Below are 15,101 nucleotides of genomic sequence, written 5' to 3' on the forward strand. Positions count from 1 at the left end.
CGGCCTTAGGAAAATAAGGGAATTGAATGGGGAACACAATAGTTACAATTATTTGGGAGAAAGAAAAGTTGAAAAAAGTGTGCATGGATTAGGAAAAGCTAAATGAGAAAAGTTGACGAGAAATGGTTCTTTCCCAAAGGGTGGTGACTAGTATGTTTGATTGTCCAAATGGAACAACGAAGTATCCTCGAGATATTTTTGGGTTGAGATATTATTTTTTACATTGTTTCGTATAATATAATGTTAGATTAAATAATGTGACAAAATGTGATTCATCACACAAATGTTATTCTTCACACCTTGTAACATATTATTGAGAGTCACAAAATTGGACACATGTGTGTGCCAAAATGTGACATATTTTGGAGTTACAAAATCAGTTACAAATTTGTAACTTCTAAATATAACCCAATAATGTGTAGATTGTATGTTACACATTTGAGATTGGATTTCACAAAGTCATTATGAAATATGGCTGTTGGAGACATATTTTTAACTCCCATTAGGTGTTTGGAGGTTACAAAATCACGTGGGAAAGGATTTGGGACGTTTTGGAAAAATGGCATTTTGTGGTGAAAATAGCCTGTGGTTGTGGCCACTGACATTCCCTGGCTGCGGCCTGGGGGACAAAGGCCAGTGGCCGTGGCCACTGATAGTCCTGGTCGCAGCCAGTGAGGCTGACAACAAATTTGTTTTTCAGTTTTTTCCAATTTGAACAGTTCTAACATCCCAAGTAAGTCAGAAATCTCCATGTTAATACCATAAACATCCAATTAAACATTGGTAAGATTCATGGAGGTTGGTGGAATTTGAATTCAAAGGGTATCTCAAAAATCTATAAATAGAAGCCTAATGCTCACTTGTAAGACAACTCTATTTCTATCCACTAAAGCACTTGGTTAGAAATACACCAAAAGCTTGATTATTCCAGAGAGTTATTTCCAATATTGAGAGAATCCCTTAGTGCTTGAGATAGGCAGAAATAAGCTTGTGGGCAAATGTTGTAAACCTTGTTCAAGTTGGTGATCCCCAATGCTCTTGACTTTGGTTGTGTGAGTGAAAGTGTTTTACTTTTTTGTTCTTGTTATTTCTTCTGCCATTGCTTTTATCTTCTATTCTTCTATTTTATCATTACATATTTATTTGTATCTTTTGTTTTAGAGTTGTAGTCCTTATCATTCTCTTCATCTATTTATTTTCTATATCTATTTGTATTTTGAGTATTGAGTTGTAATCTTATTTAATCAATCGTTGTGTTTTTGTATTATTTTCTGTTATCCCCCAAATTTTTTTTTCAATGACATGGAAATAGGATGGACAAGTGGTAGGGCATGATCAATAAATGACACATTAATAGTCGATAAATGTGTTATTTAAAGAGGTGAAAAGGTTGAGAGTTGACCTGAGGAGTTATGATATTACTGGTTAGAAATAAGTTTAGCCAACTGGTGGTGTGCCATGCCTGACCAGCGGTGTGCCATGCCTGACCGGTGGTGTACCATGCCTGACCAATAGTGTGATTTAGCCAACCGGTGAGTTGTCTTGGCCGACCAGTCACTTCGGGGATGGATTTGGTCGGTCGACGGATTAGGATCTCAGAAGTTACCATCTAGTGACTCTTCAGTAAAGCCTCAGTAACAGCTTCAACCCGAATCATTCGCAATTGTCAAGGGAATCTCTCAGATATTCTGGAACAATAGTTATATTTTTGTAATTTGAATTTATTTATATTTTATTAATTAAAGTTGGTTGGAACAACTAAGGACTCCGTCAAAGGGATATTTCTCATGTACGATCCATGAGCCTATAAATTAGTGGTTCATGGCATAATTTGGGGGCCCTGGAGATTGAAAAAGAAAGCTCTCTAGCTTTGAGACTTTGGGACCATTACTTGGGGTATTCTGAGAGCGTTTTCTGAGAGTTCAGAGAGAGAAACACTGTATTTTCCTACTTATACTTGAGAAACTCAGTTGACCAAGCTTCATCTAATCTTGAGTATAGGCTAAATATATCACAACTATAAGTGGATTAGGCTATTACCAACAAACTGGGGTTGTACCACTATAAAAATTACTTGTGTTATTTACTTTCTATTCAAGGTTATTGTCGTTTTTGCATCTTCTCCCAGTTAGCCAAAATCATGGTCAACATTTTTCATTGAGACAATACAAATATCTCTAACATTATTGACCTATGATGTCGAGAAGATTACATTCTGAGAACTTTCTCGTCAATATTTGGATAATATGGATTCAAAGTTTGGAATATTTGGACAAACACATCACTAGTTATCATGGAATTAATGAACAAGGTTTTAAAGGTGTGTTTGATCAAGTTCATGACAATATTTGTTAAGGATATATTGGTAATTTTTATGGTACTGGACGTGAATGACACTTATGGGCAACTCGGGGAATTGTGGCAATATGTGAAAATGCCAATGGGTGGAAACATGACGAAACTAACATGTAAATTATGACAAACTGTTTTTATGTTAAGGTAGTAGGGTACCTTGAGGATGATGGTGCAAGACATACAAAGACATCGTGTCATTCAAATATGTCAAGGATTTACATGAAGAATTGACTCAGACAGTGGAGTATGATGATGAAATGATCAGGTTGTCTGAAATTTAATTAAGCTATAAATGGATAGTCAAGAAGGTCGTCAAGACCTACAAAGGTGAGTAAAAGGGAATCACATAGTTAAGATGCAATTCGTTCCTTCATTTTAGTGCAAAATAACATCTTGGATTATTGTGAACCTTGCTGGAGGTATCTACTATTGAATGAGTTTTTCTACGACTAATAAAGGATAATTGGAATTATACCGTATGAGGAGTGATATGATAATGAGTGTTGATTAGAATTTGAGACTACAGAATGTGTGGCTTGAAGTTGAGATCACAAATCTGTAAAGTGTATTTAAGAGAGGTATCACGGAATTGGACAATGGAAACAAGCTAGACGAGGCACCATATGCCTTGAGGTTCTCAAAAGGGTCGTATGACTTATGTTTATAGTAATCACTTGAGATGTGATTTATGGGGAGATATGAACAAGGTATGTTGTATGTGTTGAGATGATAATAAATAGAGTTTCATGAGAATATGAAATGAAAGGTCAATGGTCACCCTAGATAAGAAAACTAAGTAATTGAGGAGCAAGGAAATGTTGTTGATTGAAGAGTTTTGGAGGAAACTACTTGTAATAAGTAAGTGGATATATAATTCCTAGAAGAGCTGAGGGGAACTTTAAGGATGGATTGTGACATAGACCTAAAGTGGCAAACTATTGGATGTAAGAAAGGGAGTAAGTGTTATAAGAACACTCTCGAAGATTAAGTAATGAAGATCAAAATAGAGGGTGGAATAACCTGCAAATTGTGAAAGTACAAATCATTGATCATAGGTCGTTGCTATGAGAATTATCATGAATATATCAATATGTTTTTGAAGTTAGGAAAGTAATAAAAATTTATGAGTTGTAGACCAAAACTATTCCAAAGCAAATATGACAACCAAAAACTCTTTCTCCGTAGTAGAGTAATTCAACTGAGCATCATTAAGAGTCTGAGAGGCATAGTATATGACATGAGGAACCTTACCAACTCATTGCCCAAGGATTGGCCCTATTGCATAATCATTAGCGTCACACATTATTTCAAATGGTAACACCCAATTTGGTGGCTGAATAATGGGAGTTGTAGCAAAGGATTTCTTCGATTTTTTGAACGCTAACAAACATTTATCATTAAATTCAAAGGCCATATCCTTCTAAAGAAGATTGTATAGTGGTGAAGAAATCTTTGATAAATCCTTTATAAATCTTTGATAAAAACCTACATGTCCAAGGAAATGTCTTATTTCTTTCACACTAGATGGTGGTGGAAGAGAACAAATGAGATCAATCTTGGCCTTGCCCACTTCAATCCTTTTTTTCTTCAAAATAACATGCCTTTAACAAAATACCTTGTTGTACCATAAAGTGACAATTCTCCCAATTCAATACAAGATCATAGTCATTGCACAGTTTAAGAACAAGAGTTAAGTTATGAAGGCACTTAGCAAAAGAATCACCATAGACACTAAAATCATCCATAAACACTTCTACGATGTTCTCAATGTAATCCAAGGAAATACTAACCATACATCGCTTAAAAATGGTGGAAGCATTACATAACCTAAATGGCATTCGACGAAAATGAAAATGACTTAATGGGCATGTAAATGTAGTTTTCTCTTGGTCTTCTGGTGTAAGAATCGTCCTAATCTATTACTTTATAAGTCCCAGTGATGTAATTTAAAACATAAACCATAACATGTGTTCTTAATTATTATTGGTGCTCATCTTAATCGTTAATCGCTCATAGGACACCCCGCGTTATACATGCCTAGACATAGGGTCTCTAAAGAGTTGGGGGTCGGGACAGGGTCTTTATAGGGTCGGGGGTCGGGATAGGGTCTCTATAGGTCCTTTATAGGGTCGAGGTCAGGGTAGAGTTTTAATAGGGTCAAGATAGGGTTTTAATTGGGTCGGGGGTCGGGATAGGGTGTTTATAAGGTTAGGGGCCTAGATAGGGTCTTTTTAGGGTTGGGGGTCGGGATAGGGACGGGGGTCGAGATAGGGTCTTTATATGGTTGAGATAAGGTCTTATAGGGTCGGGCGTTAGGATAGGGTCTTTATATGGTCAAGATATAGTCTTATAGGGTTGAGGCTGTGATAGGGTCTTTTTAGAATATGATGGTTATTATCACATAGTGATAATTGTTATTATTTCTAATAACAAAAAAATTGTTATTATTTCTAATAGAAAAAGTCATAGACATAGACGTGGATGCCTTGGGGATAGTAATCCGATTCAATGTATTCATCTAGTATTCCTCACTTTTTTCAAAATATTTCTTCAAATATTTTGAAAAAGTGAGGAGTACTATATCTCTGCTTACTATCTCTAAGGGGTCCACTAGGTCGGGATAGGAGTATTAGATATAATTTTGTTTTATTTCATTTTAATTTTTTATAGAAGAAAATAAAATTGGTAAACATGCTCACCAACCAAGTGAACTAGTTAACATAATTAATATTTTAAAATTGTATGTTCTTATATTTACCGTAGATGGCGATTGATAAAAGTTGGACGAAATTGAGAAATCATGCCAGTGATGCTTATTGGAATGGTCTCCAAAATTTCATGAATATGTCGTCACAATACAAAGATTATGACAAAAGAATAAGATGTCCATGTGTTAGATGCTTAAATCTTAGACTGCAAACTTTGGATGCCGTTCAGGCACATATTCAATCGAGGTTTCCAACAGAGTTATGAACATTGGATTTACCATGGGGGAGTCAAGGTAGATGTTGTTGATGATGGGGTGGATGAGAACGAGCCCGTAGATGAGATGCGAGACGTCATTGAAAATTTCCTTTTGCCGAACAATTCTGAAGAAGCAAATAGTGGAATGGGTCAGTACTATGACGAGTTATTCGGCGAGATTGAAGTTGAGTTGTATACGAGTTTTGATTGGATTTCATCGCTTAAAGTTTTAGCTAAGTTGATGCACTTGAAAGTGAGGGGGAAGATATCAAATAACACATTTGATGAATTTTTAAAATTATTAAATTTTGCATTTCCGAAGGAGAACAAAATTCTTGCATCCCACTACAAGGCTAAAAAACTGAGTAAATTAGGGTTGGGATACCAATCAATACATGTGTGTAGATATGATTCCTACTTATTTTATAATGAGCATGCATCTAAATATTCATGTTTGGTGTGCAGGAGTAGTAGGTGGATAAATGAGAAGAAGAAAGGGAAAAAAGTTCTGCATAAGGTGATGTGTTATTTTTCGTTGACTTCCTGATTAAAAAGATTATATAATTCAAGGCATACAGCAGAAGAGATGCTATGGCTTCATACTGGGAGATTGAAAAAAGAGAGGGTGATGCGTCATCTAGTTGATGGGTTAACATGGAAGTATTTTGATGCCAGACATCCTGATTTTGCAAACGATCCTAGAAATGTGCGTCTGGGCTTGGCTGCTGATGAGTTTAATCCATTTGGCAACATGAGTTTATCGTACAATATGTGGCCTGTTGTGTTGACGAACTATAATATGCCACCCTGGCTTTATATGAAGGACCATTATTTCATGCTGACTCTTCTTATTCCTAGGCAAAAATCACCAAGTAAGGACATATATGTTTTTGAGACCATTGGTGGACAAGTTGAAAGAGTTGTAGATAACCGGGTGGAAACTAGGGATGGTAGAAACAACAACATGTTCAAGATGCATGCGACCCTTTTGTGGACGGTGAACAATTTTTTGCTCGAAGTAGCTTGTCTTGATGGAGTGGTCAAGGTTACAAGGTTTGTCCTACATTCAATGAAAACACATTTTGTGGCATGAAGGGTCCATAGCTGAAGGATATGTGGCAGATGAGGCTTTAACATTTTGTTCCATGTATTTCAAAGGTGTGTAAACCAAATTTAATCGTCTGAATCGAAATGCGGATATAGTTTTTGTCCCATGTTACCTTTCAGTGTTTTAATCGCAATGTCGTCCATTGAGTAAAGGATTTCAAGTGCCTCTCAACGAAAAGACTCGAAATATAGCTCAGTGGTTCATACTGGAGAATTCTTTTGAAATTGAAGTCTATATGGAGTAGGTTAATTTAATTATCTTTTTTATGTTGTTTTTAATTTAACATCTTTGAACTACAATCGTAACACTATGTTAATCAACAACGAACACCTTCGTGACATCAAACAGAGGGATCCATTGAGTGATCACAACCTTTTGCACAAAAAAGATTTTCGTTCCTGGTTTCACGAAAAAGTAATCTATAAATAGAACATTCTTTGTTGTTAGATTGAAATATAAGTTTCTTAATATAATATGTTTTGCTATATTTAGATATATGACTTTCACCAGCTCGGGTCATTAGAAAATGGGGATGAGTTGCTAGCTTTAGCATCTGGGTTTGAAATTTTGGCATACTCCTATCAAGCATGTATAGGGAATGGGGTTCGATATGTTACACACAATCGAGATCAAAATTGCATTACACAAAATAGTGGAGTATGTGTTACTGGGACAGAGGGTTTTAACTATTATAGATAACTTGAAGAGATATTGGAGGTATCTTATACTGGTGTATATTCAGTGGTATTTTTTCGATGTAAATGGTTCAACACGGACCCGAAAAAAATAAAAATAAATTATTTAAAATAATGTCACCAGTATAAATGTGAGTGGCGAATGGTATAAAGATGAATCGTACATACTTTCTAGCCAAGCTAAACATGCAAGTTTGTGATATTCCAGACAATTCTGATCAGATTGCTGAAATTGATGTTGTACATGACACATACTCATCCAATTTTGCATTGACTGTTGAGTTTGGGGAGTTGGCTTTCAACAATCTAATCAACCAGCAACATTCATAGGAACCGTCGCTCGACCTTATTCGAGTGCTCAAGATACTGATGATTTTATTAATGATGATGAAGAAGAAGTCAAAGATGAAGAAGGAGATGACAAGGATGAATTGCTTGTTGACCTTAGTGATGATGATAACACCAATCACATCTCATCAATAGAGGTTAATTTGGTAAGTGATGACAATGACTATTGTACTTAGTTCTTGTATATGTGTCAGAAAAACTTTATATTTAAATAATTATATATTAGAAATTTTGAACAATTTATGAATTTGTTATGTTGTGGATGTTTTAGAATTTTATGTGGTCATTACAACTATATATTCATAAATAATATATATCTGATATTCACACTAACAAACAAATTTGGTCATATTTAGTTTATAGATGTTAGCAGATGTAGCTTTATACCACGGCGGAGATGGTGGTGGTCAAGATCCACCAGATCCTACTACGATCCCATCCAGTTGCGAGTTAAGTATTTTAAAATTTATTATTTATTTATTTCTAATTAGACCTTATTATACAACATACTAAGTTATATGATGCACTTATTTAAAATAATACAACAACTCCACCAAAGAGAAAAAATCATGGGCCTGCCATTGGAAAAAGTTTAGATGACAGAAGGCGAGAAGCTGGACATCCACTCCTCATAGTGGTTGATCCTATCACGTACAAGGTGGTGGGAACAAAGCATGCTGCTTTTGTCAACCTTTTTAGCACCCAAGTCACATCAGTGGATCCAGGATATTACAAGGATTGGACAAGTGTCCCAAAATAATATATGGGTAATGTCATTACTAAAGTGAAGGTAAAATTTTAGAATTTACTTTAATAATAATTGTATTATAATTCCAAAATAATTAACAGGTTTTCTCTTTATTGCAGCACATCTATCAAATAGATGGGCGACCAAATTATACCACCCTCATTGACAGTATCGATACTGAGATGGCTGAGAGATACTGAGATAGGAAAGCTAAGCGACACAACCACTTCAAAAAGTTTTACAAATGACCAGATGATTGGGACGAGGTTCTAAAGAATCCACCCAAAGATGTCAACACCGATGATTAGAAACAAATTTGTGAGTTTTTCACGAGTCCAAAGTTTATTGCGCACTCAGTGAAGAACAAAATAAACTGAGACCAAATGAAGTACTCTACAACACAAGGAACAAAATCATTAGCGACCATTCGTCACGAAAAAAGTAAGTGAAAATATTAACTTAATTAAGTTGTATGAATTTATAAGTTCTCTAACATTCTCATTTTCTTTATTAGTTGAACTTGAATCTCATTAAGGAATGGAAAGATTATCACTGGACAAAAAAGAACAAGAATTTATCAACGAGGATGTTGAATGAGATTATGTAAGTTTATCTTTATTATTAATTCAAATAATTATATTTTCCTTTTGTTTCTAATATTTTTTTAAAACAGTAGTAGTTGAAGTCAACTCTTGAAGTAGAGACTCAACAAATAGTTGAATCTGATACCGATGATTCTTCCTTGGTCGATCAAATGAAGATACTAAGTCAAGTTCTTGGTGAAAGGTGGGGCCACCAACGAGGAGTTGGCTGCAAATTAAAGGGTAAAGCATCAACCTGTCCCTCTCAAAACACTTAGTCTCAGGCACCACCTCACCAATTGATTGAGGATATACATGAATTGGTTGATCTAGTGAAGACCATGAATGATCAACTTTAGTACGTGTATCAGCAGCGTCCACCTGAAAAACGTCAAGCAACAAACATGGAGATGCATAATACATCTCAACGGTTTTACCAAAAGTATGTAGATCTGTCTTTAGAACCTCAAACACCTCACATTTCTCAAGGTTCACCTTCTCAACCTTCACTAGGCCATCCTGACATGCCTGCACCATCGTGGCAGTCTCAACCTCTGGCCCAGCCATATATGTATCAATGGTCGATGTCTCCGAACCCTTAGGCTTATCCTCCTCATATGAGTGGACCTTCATCCCAACCCCCACCTCCTCATATGAGTGGACAGTCGTCTCAGCCTCCACCCTATCCTTATCCATACATGTATGGACCTAGACGATAATCGTTATTTCCACAGTATCCATGGTCGATGTCTACACACACACCATAACCAGTGCAGACTTTACAGGCGCTGCAACCATCGCATGCACCAAAAGAAGGGGATGATACAGAGGATGCCTAGGGTTGAGATATTTTTATATATTATTGTATTAAACAATAACTTTGAATTAATATATTATTGTATACATATTTAATTTGAATAATATTGTATTAGTTGTGTAATTTGAACACTTTATATTAATTTTATGCATATTTAATTTTGTTATTATTTTTTTATGCATATTTAATTTTGTTATTATGAATTAATACTTTTTATTTTAACAAATATTTTCTATTTTTTTAATTATATAATACTATTAGTGACGACTTTGTCATCGCTAATAATATAATGGTCGCCACTAATATTATATTATTAGGAGCGACTTTTTATTACTACGGACGAAATTTAATTCAGGAGTCACGATTATTAGGAGCGACGTTCAATTTATTTGGAGCGAAACTGTTGACCCTAATATTAATTATTATGGATGACTTTTTTTTGTCACTGCTAATAATCAACATTAGCATCGAAATATTAGCAGCGACTAGTTAGCGGCGACATGTCGCTCCTAATGACAATCAACGACTTTGAGTATTATTAGGGGCGACATTTGTTGCCCCTAAGCCCCTATTTGTTGTAGTGCATATAGGGTTTATACTTTTTTAGACCCTGTGTTTTGTCTCATTACCTGTTTGGACCCTGTATTTTGACAAATTACTTTTTGGACCCTGTGTTTTCTAAAATAGTTCAAATAGACCCCTAAACCCGATTTTGATCAAAGTTTTTTGAACTAAAACTACAAATAATTCATCAAACTAACAACTCAGAACAAAAATACAGTCATTCTGCCTAAAAACTGTGTTGTTATACTCAATTTTTGGTTCATCAAAATCAGGTTTATGGGCCTATTTGAACCATTTTACAAAACACATGGTCCAAAAAATAATTTGTCAAAACACAGAGTCCAAACAAGTAATGAGGCAAAACACATGGTCTAAAAAGGTATAAACCCATATTTTAATTTAATAATGTCACATAATTAGAATGCAAACTAGATCTTCCTTTAGTTTACTGATAATAATATGGTATATATCATCATTACTAAATACTCCGTATTAGTGACGTATTAATACAGCAAAATTCATAATTTTCCACCTTTTTTTCATTCTAATTTTTCATGATGGCAAAGAAGTGAGCCTAGCAACTGGGAGACATACCAAGGGATTAGCCCTTGGAAGGGTCAAACCAGATCCTTCTTCCATGTCAACAAAACCATCAACTCTCCACTCAAAGCACTGAATCATTGCAGCTAGAGTGGCTTGAACAACCAGCATGGCAAGTGAGGTTCCAGGACACCCTCGTCTTCCACTCCCAAATGGCATAAAATGATAGTTTTGTCCCCTAACATCTAGCTGATTGATATTCCCACTCTCATCTTCACTAAGAAACCTCTCTGGCTTGAACTCAAGTGGGGTTTCCCAGTGCTTTGCATCTCTGCCAATAGCCCAAAGATTAACAAACAACTGAGTCTTTTCTGGAATGTCATAGCCATTAATGGTGCATCTTTCAGTTGACTCTCTCACAGCCATCGGACCTGTTGGGTGAAGCCTTAGTGTTTCTTTCACTATAGCTTGAAGATAAGGAAGATTACCGATATCTGACTCTTCTACTAATCTCGTTTGTCCAACGATAGTGTCCATTTCTTCTCTCGCTTTTTTCATGATATTCGGGTTGTTTACTAGCTCTGATAAAGCCCATGCTATGGTTAGTGCAGATGTGTCTGACCCAGCTGCAAATATATCCTGAAAATTAATATTTCATACTCCCATTGTTAGTTACCATTTTGATATATTCTTAGGTGATTTACCGTACTTATAAAATAGATAGAAATCAAAATTGAAATACTCAATAATTTAGGTTTAAAATCTAAATGTATTAGTGTTTGAAAGTAATAGTATGTATGTATGACAAATTATAAATGACATTTTCTCACGCATGATGCTTGGAATATTAGACCAAGAAAGTAAGTCTTATATATATGATTTAATTCTTAAAACCTTACTAGGATGAATGCTTTTATGTTTTCTCTTGTCAATTTGAACTCTGAACTCTTGTCTTCTGATATATCAAGTAACATGTCAAGTAAATCCTTCACTGTATCACCGTAATTCTCCTTCATCCTCGCTTCTTCATGCTCTTGAATGATCTGGTCCATCATGGAGTCAAACTTATCACGAACTTTCTTAAGCCTTTTTCCAAATCCCTGCAAATCTAAGTTCTTACAGAACCAAATATAGTCCTTCAAATTGAATTTCCCCGTAAGCTCCGCCGTCTCTGTTATCAACTTCCTAATCTCTTCAGCTTCATTATCATTCTCAGAACATGTTTTCCCCATAAGCATTCTTGATATGACATTATTGGAAAGCTTCATTAGTTCTCCCTCAACTTCAACCGATTCCTTTCTATCAGCCTTTTTTAGCATCAAGTGTAAGAACTTCTTTATCTCTTCTCGTCTAAGAGGAAGAAACTGATCTAGTGTTCGGCCACCAAGAAGCTGAGTCATGCAAATTTTCTTCATGAACTTCCAATAAGGTCCATATGGGGTGAAGGAGAAGTCAGCTGAGCCATAAGTAAGATAGTCTACGGCAGTCATCTGAGGACGGTTTAAGAATGAGGTTTCTTGTGTCTTAAGAAACTCTTTGGCCACTTCTGGTGTGGAGGCAACTACACAAGGGACTGAGCCAAGGTAGAGATGAATTAAGGGTCCATAGCGGTTAGAGAGTTTTTGGAAAGCTTGGTGAGGTATTGGACCAAGGAGGTGAAGGTGTCCAATGATTGGAAGGGCCAGTGGACTTGGGGGAAGGCGGAGTTTGGTCCGAGTTTTGGTAAATATAGCTCGGACCAAGATGGTGGAGACAAACCACACCAGGAAAAGTATGATGTAGCTTTGAAAATCTGCCATGGTTAAACTTTAATTGAAGAAAAAGATGTTTAACTAAAGAGGAGTAGGAGTGATTATAAAGAAGAAAAATATTTAAATTTATCGTACGAGGAGGCCTGCAATTACAAAGAGGAAACGACAAAATTTTGGGCAAGTTAATTATTTATTGCAAGGAGATTTTGAAGAGCTCCTTCATTTTAATGGAATCTTGTCCTTGAGAATTGGCCAATGCCGTATTGAACTATACTAAAATTGTAAGTATTTCTAATTCTACATATATTTCTCAAATGTGTGCTTTATATTTCAACTTATACACCTGTTAAGTTTGCTGAGGATAGAATATAATTAGTTCCACAATCGGGTAACAGCCGTCCTTGATAGATAAAAGCTTAGAACATGGCAATGAGGTATATTCATAATACATTATAACATTATGACCAAGTCTCATTTTGAACTTAATTTTGTCCGTTCTATCATGCATGTCTTTTTCCACTATCGAAATGAATAAAAATATAAAGCCTGCGGAAATTTTAATTTAAGCTAGTGTTGGAAACTAGCTACTCTCCTTAGTCTTTGGTGTTTTGTCCAAGATGCATGAAAAGATTCCCATATGGGATCTGAACCAAAGTATTTTATTTTAAATAATAATAAGAATAATCAAATTCACCATTTACGTGTGTATATACATATACTAGATGCAATCATGTACAATGTATTTAAAAAAATTTATTAAAGTTGTATGATTATCATATAAATTTTAAATAAATAAATAATATTATATATATATATATATAAAAGAAAATGACATAACATATTAAAAAGAAAAATTAAACCTAAACATTATTTATGATTTTTTCAAAATAAAATATAACATTTTAGATCACAAACTACACTATTTAATATAGAAAACATTCATGATATGATTCAAATCACACATAAATAATTGGAGAAGAAGCTTGTTTATTCTTGATAAAAGATAAATATTATTTTAATTTTTTATGTAGTTACACAATCATATTATTTGTACACATACTACATCTACATATAATGTATTTAATTATAATATTTGTCATTATTTAATATGAATATATATTTAGTTAAGTTATATTAAGTAATGAAAAAAATATGTTTTCTTTATAAATATAAATAATAAAAATTAAGATTATGTATTATGCAAAAATCTTTGGTGCGGGCGTACGAAAAGCCCACACCTATGCGGCTGTTTTGTATTAGTTTTTATTGGTTGAAAAAATAAGGTGTTATTTGATATGGTAGGGTTAAATGTAGGATATATCTCTCATATTCTTCACAAACGTTCAATGTCAAAATGCGATTTCAGTTACATATTCTTCACGATTTTAGTTTCTAGTCGTCTCCTTTTCTTGTGCAAATCGTCTGCGTTGTCGAGAAGTCTGCTTCTTGAGATTTATTGTGAAAATCTGCTAGAATTCGCATGTGGGTTCGAATTAAAAAGAAAGAAAACTCTAAGTTTTCCGTTTGATGCCATAAAAATTTGCGGAGTTGTAGTCGAACACTATTGAACAAAGACCTTGGGTTGAATGGTATGTGATTTCTTCATTATCATCTTTTAAATTGTTTTGTATATAGAAATATGTTCTACCTTCTTTGTTATCATCAATTTTTTATTTGAAATCAGTATTATGAAAGCATATAATCTGGGGCAATTTAAGTTGTAGCATAGAGGAAATATGAAGCTATTTTGTGTTGGGCCAGTACCCAGTTAGTTGAGGAGATATAAATTATTGTAGTGAAATTAATTCACCGTAAAGTCATTGTTTGATCACTAAACAATGATTAAGAACATAAATTAAAGCAAACTTTATAAGAATAGCAAAAACTGTAAAACCAGAAGCTAATAAAACCAGAAAACTTAGCTTGAAAACAATGGAGAATTGAATGATCTTTATTGACTACAATCAGCACATTACAAACTGAGATTGCAACTCAACCTTACACGACTATGGTGGTTAATACCAATTACATAAATCTCACACTGGGAATCACATGATCAAATACACATGTGTTCCATTTACAACCCTCCTTCACTCTGGTTTTCTTGGATAGAATTATAGATCAGAGAGTTTCATCTAGGTGTTGAGTTGTATATCGAGTTTGGAGTGTTGTGGTCTATTTATAGGCTTTGGAGTTAGTTGATATGAGAGAGTAACTAACTAACCAATTTAATTTCCTAAAATAGAAGTGGCTGGCATGTCCTCTATTTTGTAAGCTAATTCTCCAACAATTATATTAGGGATTTTAATAGTATGTATGTAGATTCTGAATTTGGTCATTTTTTGGTAGTAGGGTGAATTAAAAGAAGATAGAAGAAGATTATTTATTTTATAGATAGAAATCTGAAAGTTTGAAATTGTATTTTATATGATAAATAATAATAATTAACAATTAGATTTTTTATGATACACCTGTATTTGTCTTTGTTCAATGGCATTAAGTAGAGAAGTGAAAACGTATATATTAATAGCAATGGTTATGTTAAAGAGAAGGCCCCATTGTTGAGAAAATCTTATGCACATTGAATAGTTTTGTTGAGAAAAATGTATTGAGTCGGTTTTTTCTGTAGT

General features: G+C 34.5%; 1 protein-coding gene across 1 annotated transcript; it reads right to left on the reverse strand.

Moving 5' to 3' along the window:
* Nucleotides 1-10,732: 10,732 nt before the first annotated feature.
* On the reverse strand, nucleotides 10,733-14,077 carry LOC133833023 (cytochrome P450 93A3-like). Its single transcript, XM_062263287.1, has 3 exons — nucleotides 14,034-14,077; nucleotides 11,620-12,526; nucleotides 10,733-11,359 (listed from the first exon to the last, which is right to left on the reverse strand). Exons 1-3 carry the CDS (start codon nucleotides 14,075-14,077, stop codon nucleotides 10,733-10,735), a joined length of 1,578 nt encoding a protein of 525 aa, XP_062119271.1.
* Nucleotides 14,078-15,101: the final 1,024 nt, after the last annotated feature.

Source organism: Humulus lupulus, chromosome 4 (genome assembly GCF_963169125.1).
Source record: "Humulus lupulus chromosome 4, drHumLupu1.1, whole genome shotgun sequence".
In the NCBI taxonomy this organism is placed as follows: Eukaryota; Viridiplantae; Streptophyta; class Magnoliopsida; order Rosales; family Cannabaceae; genus Humulus; species Humulus lupulus.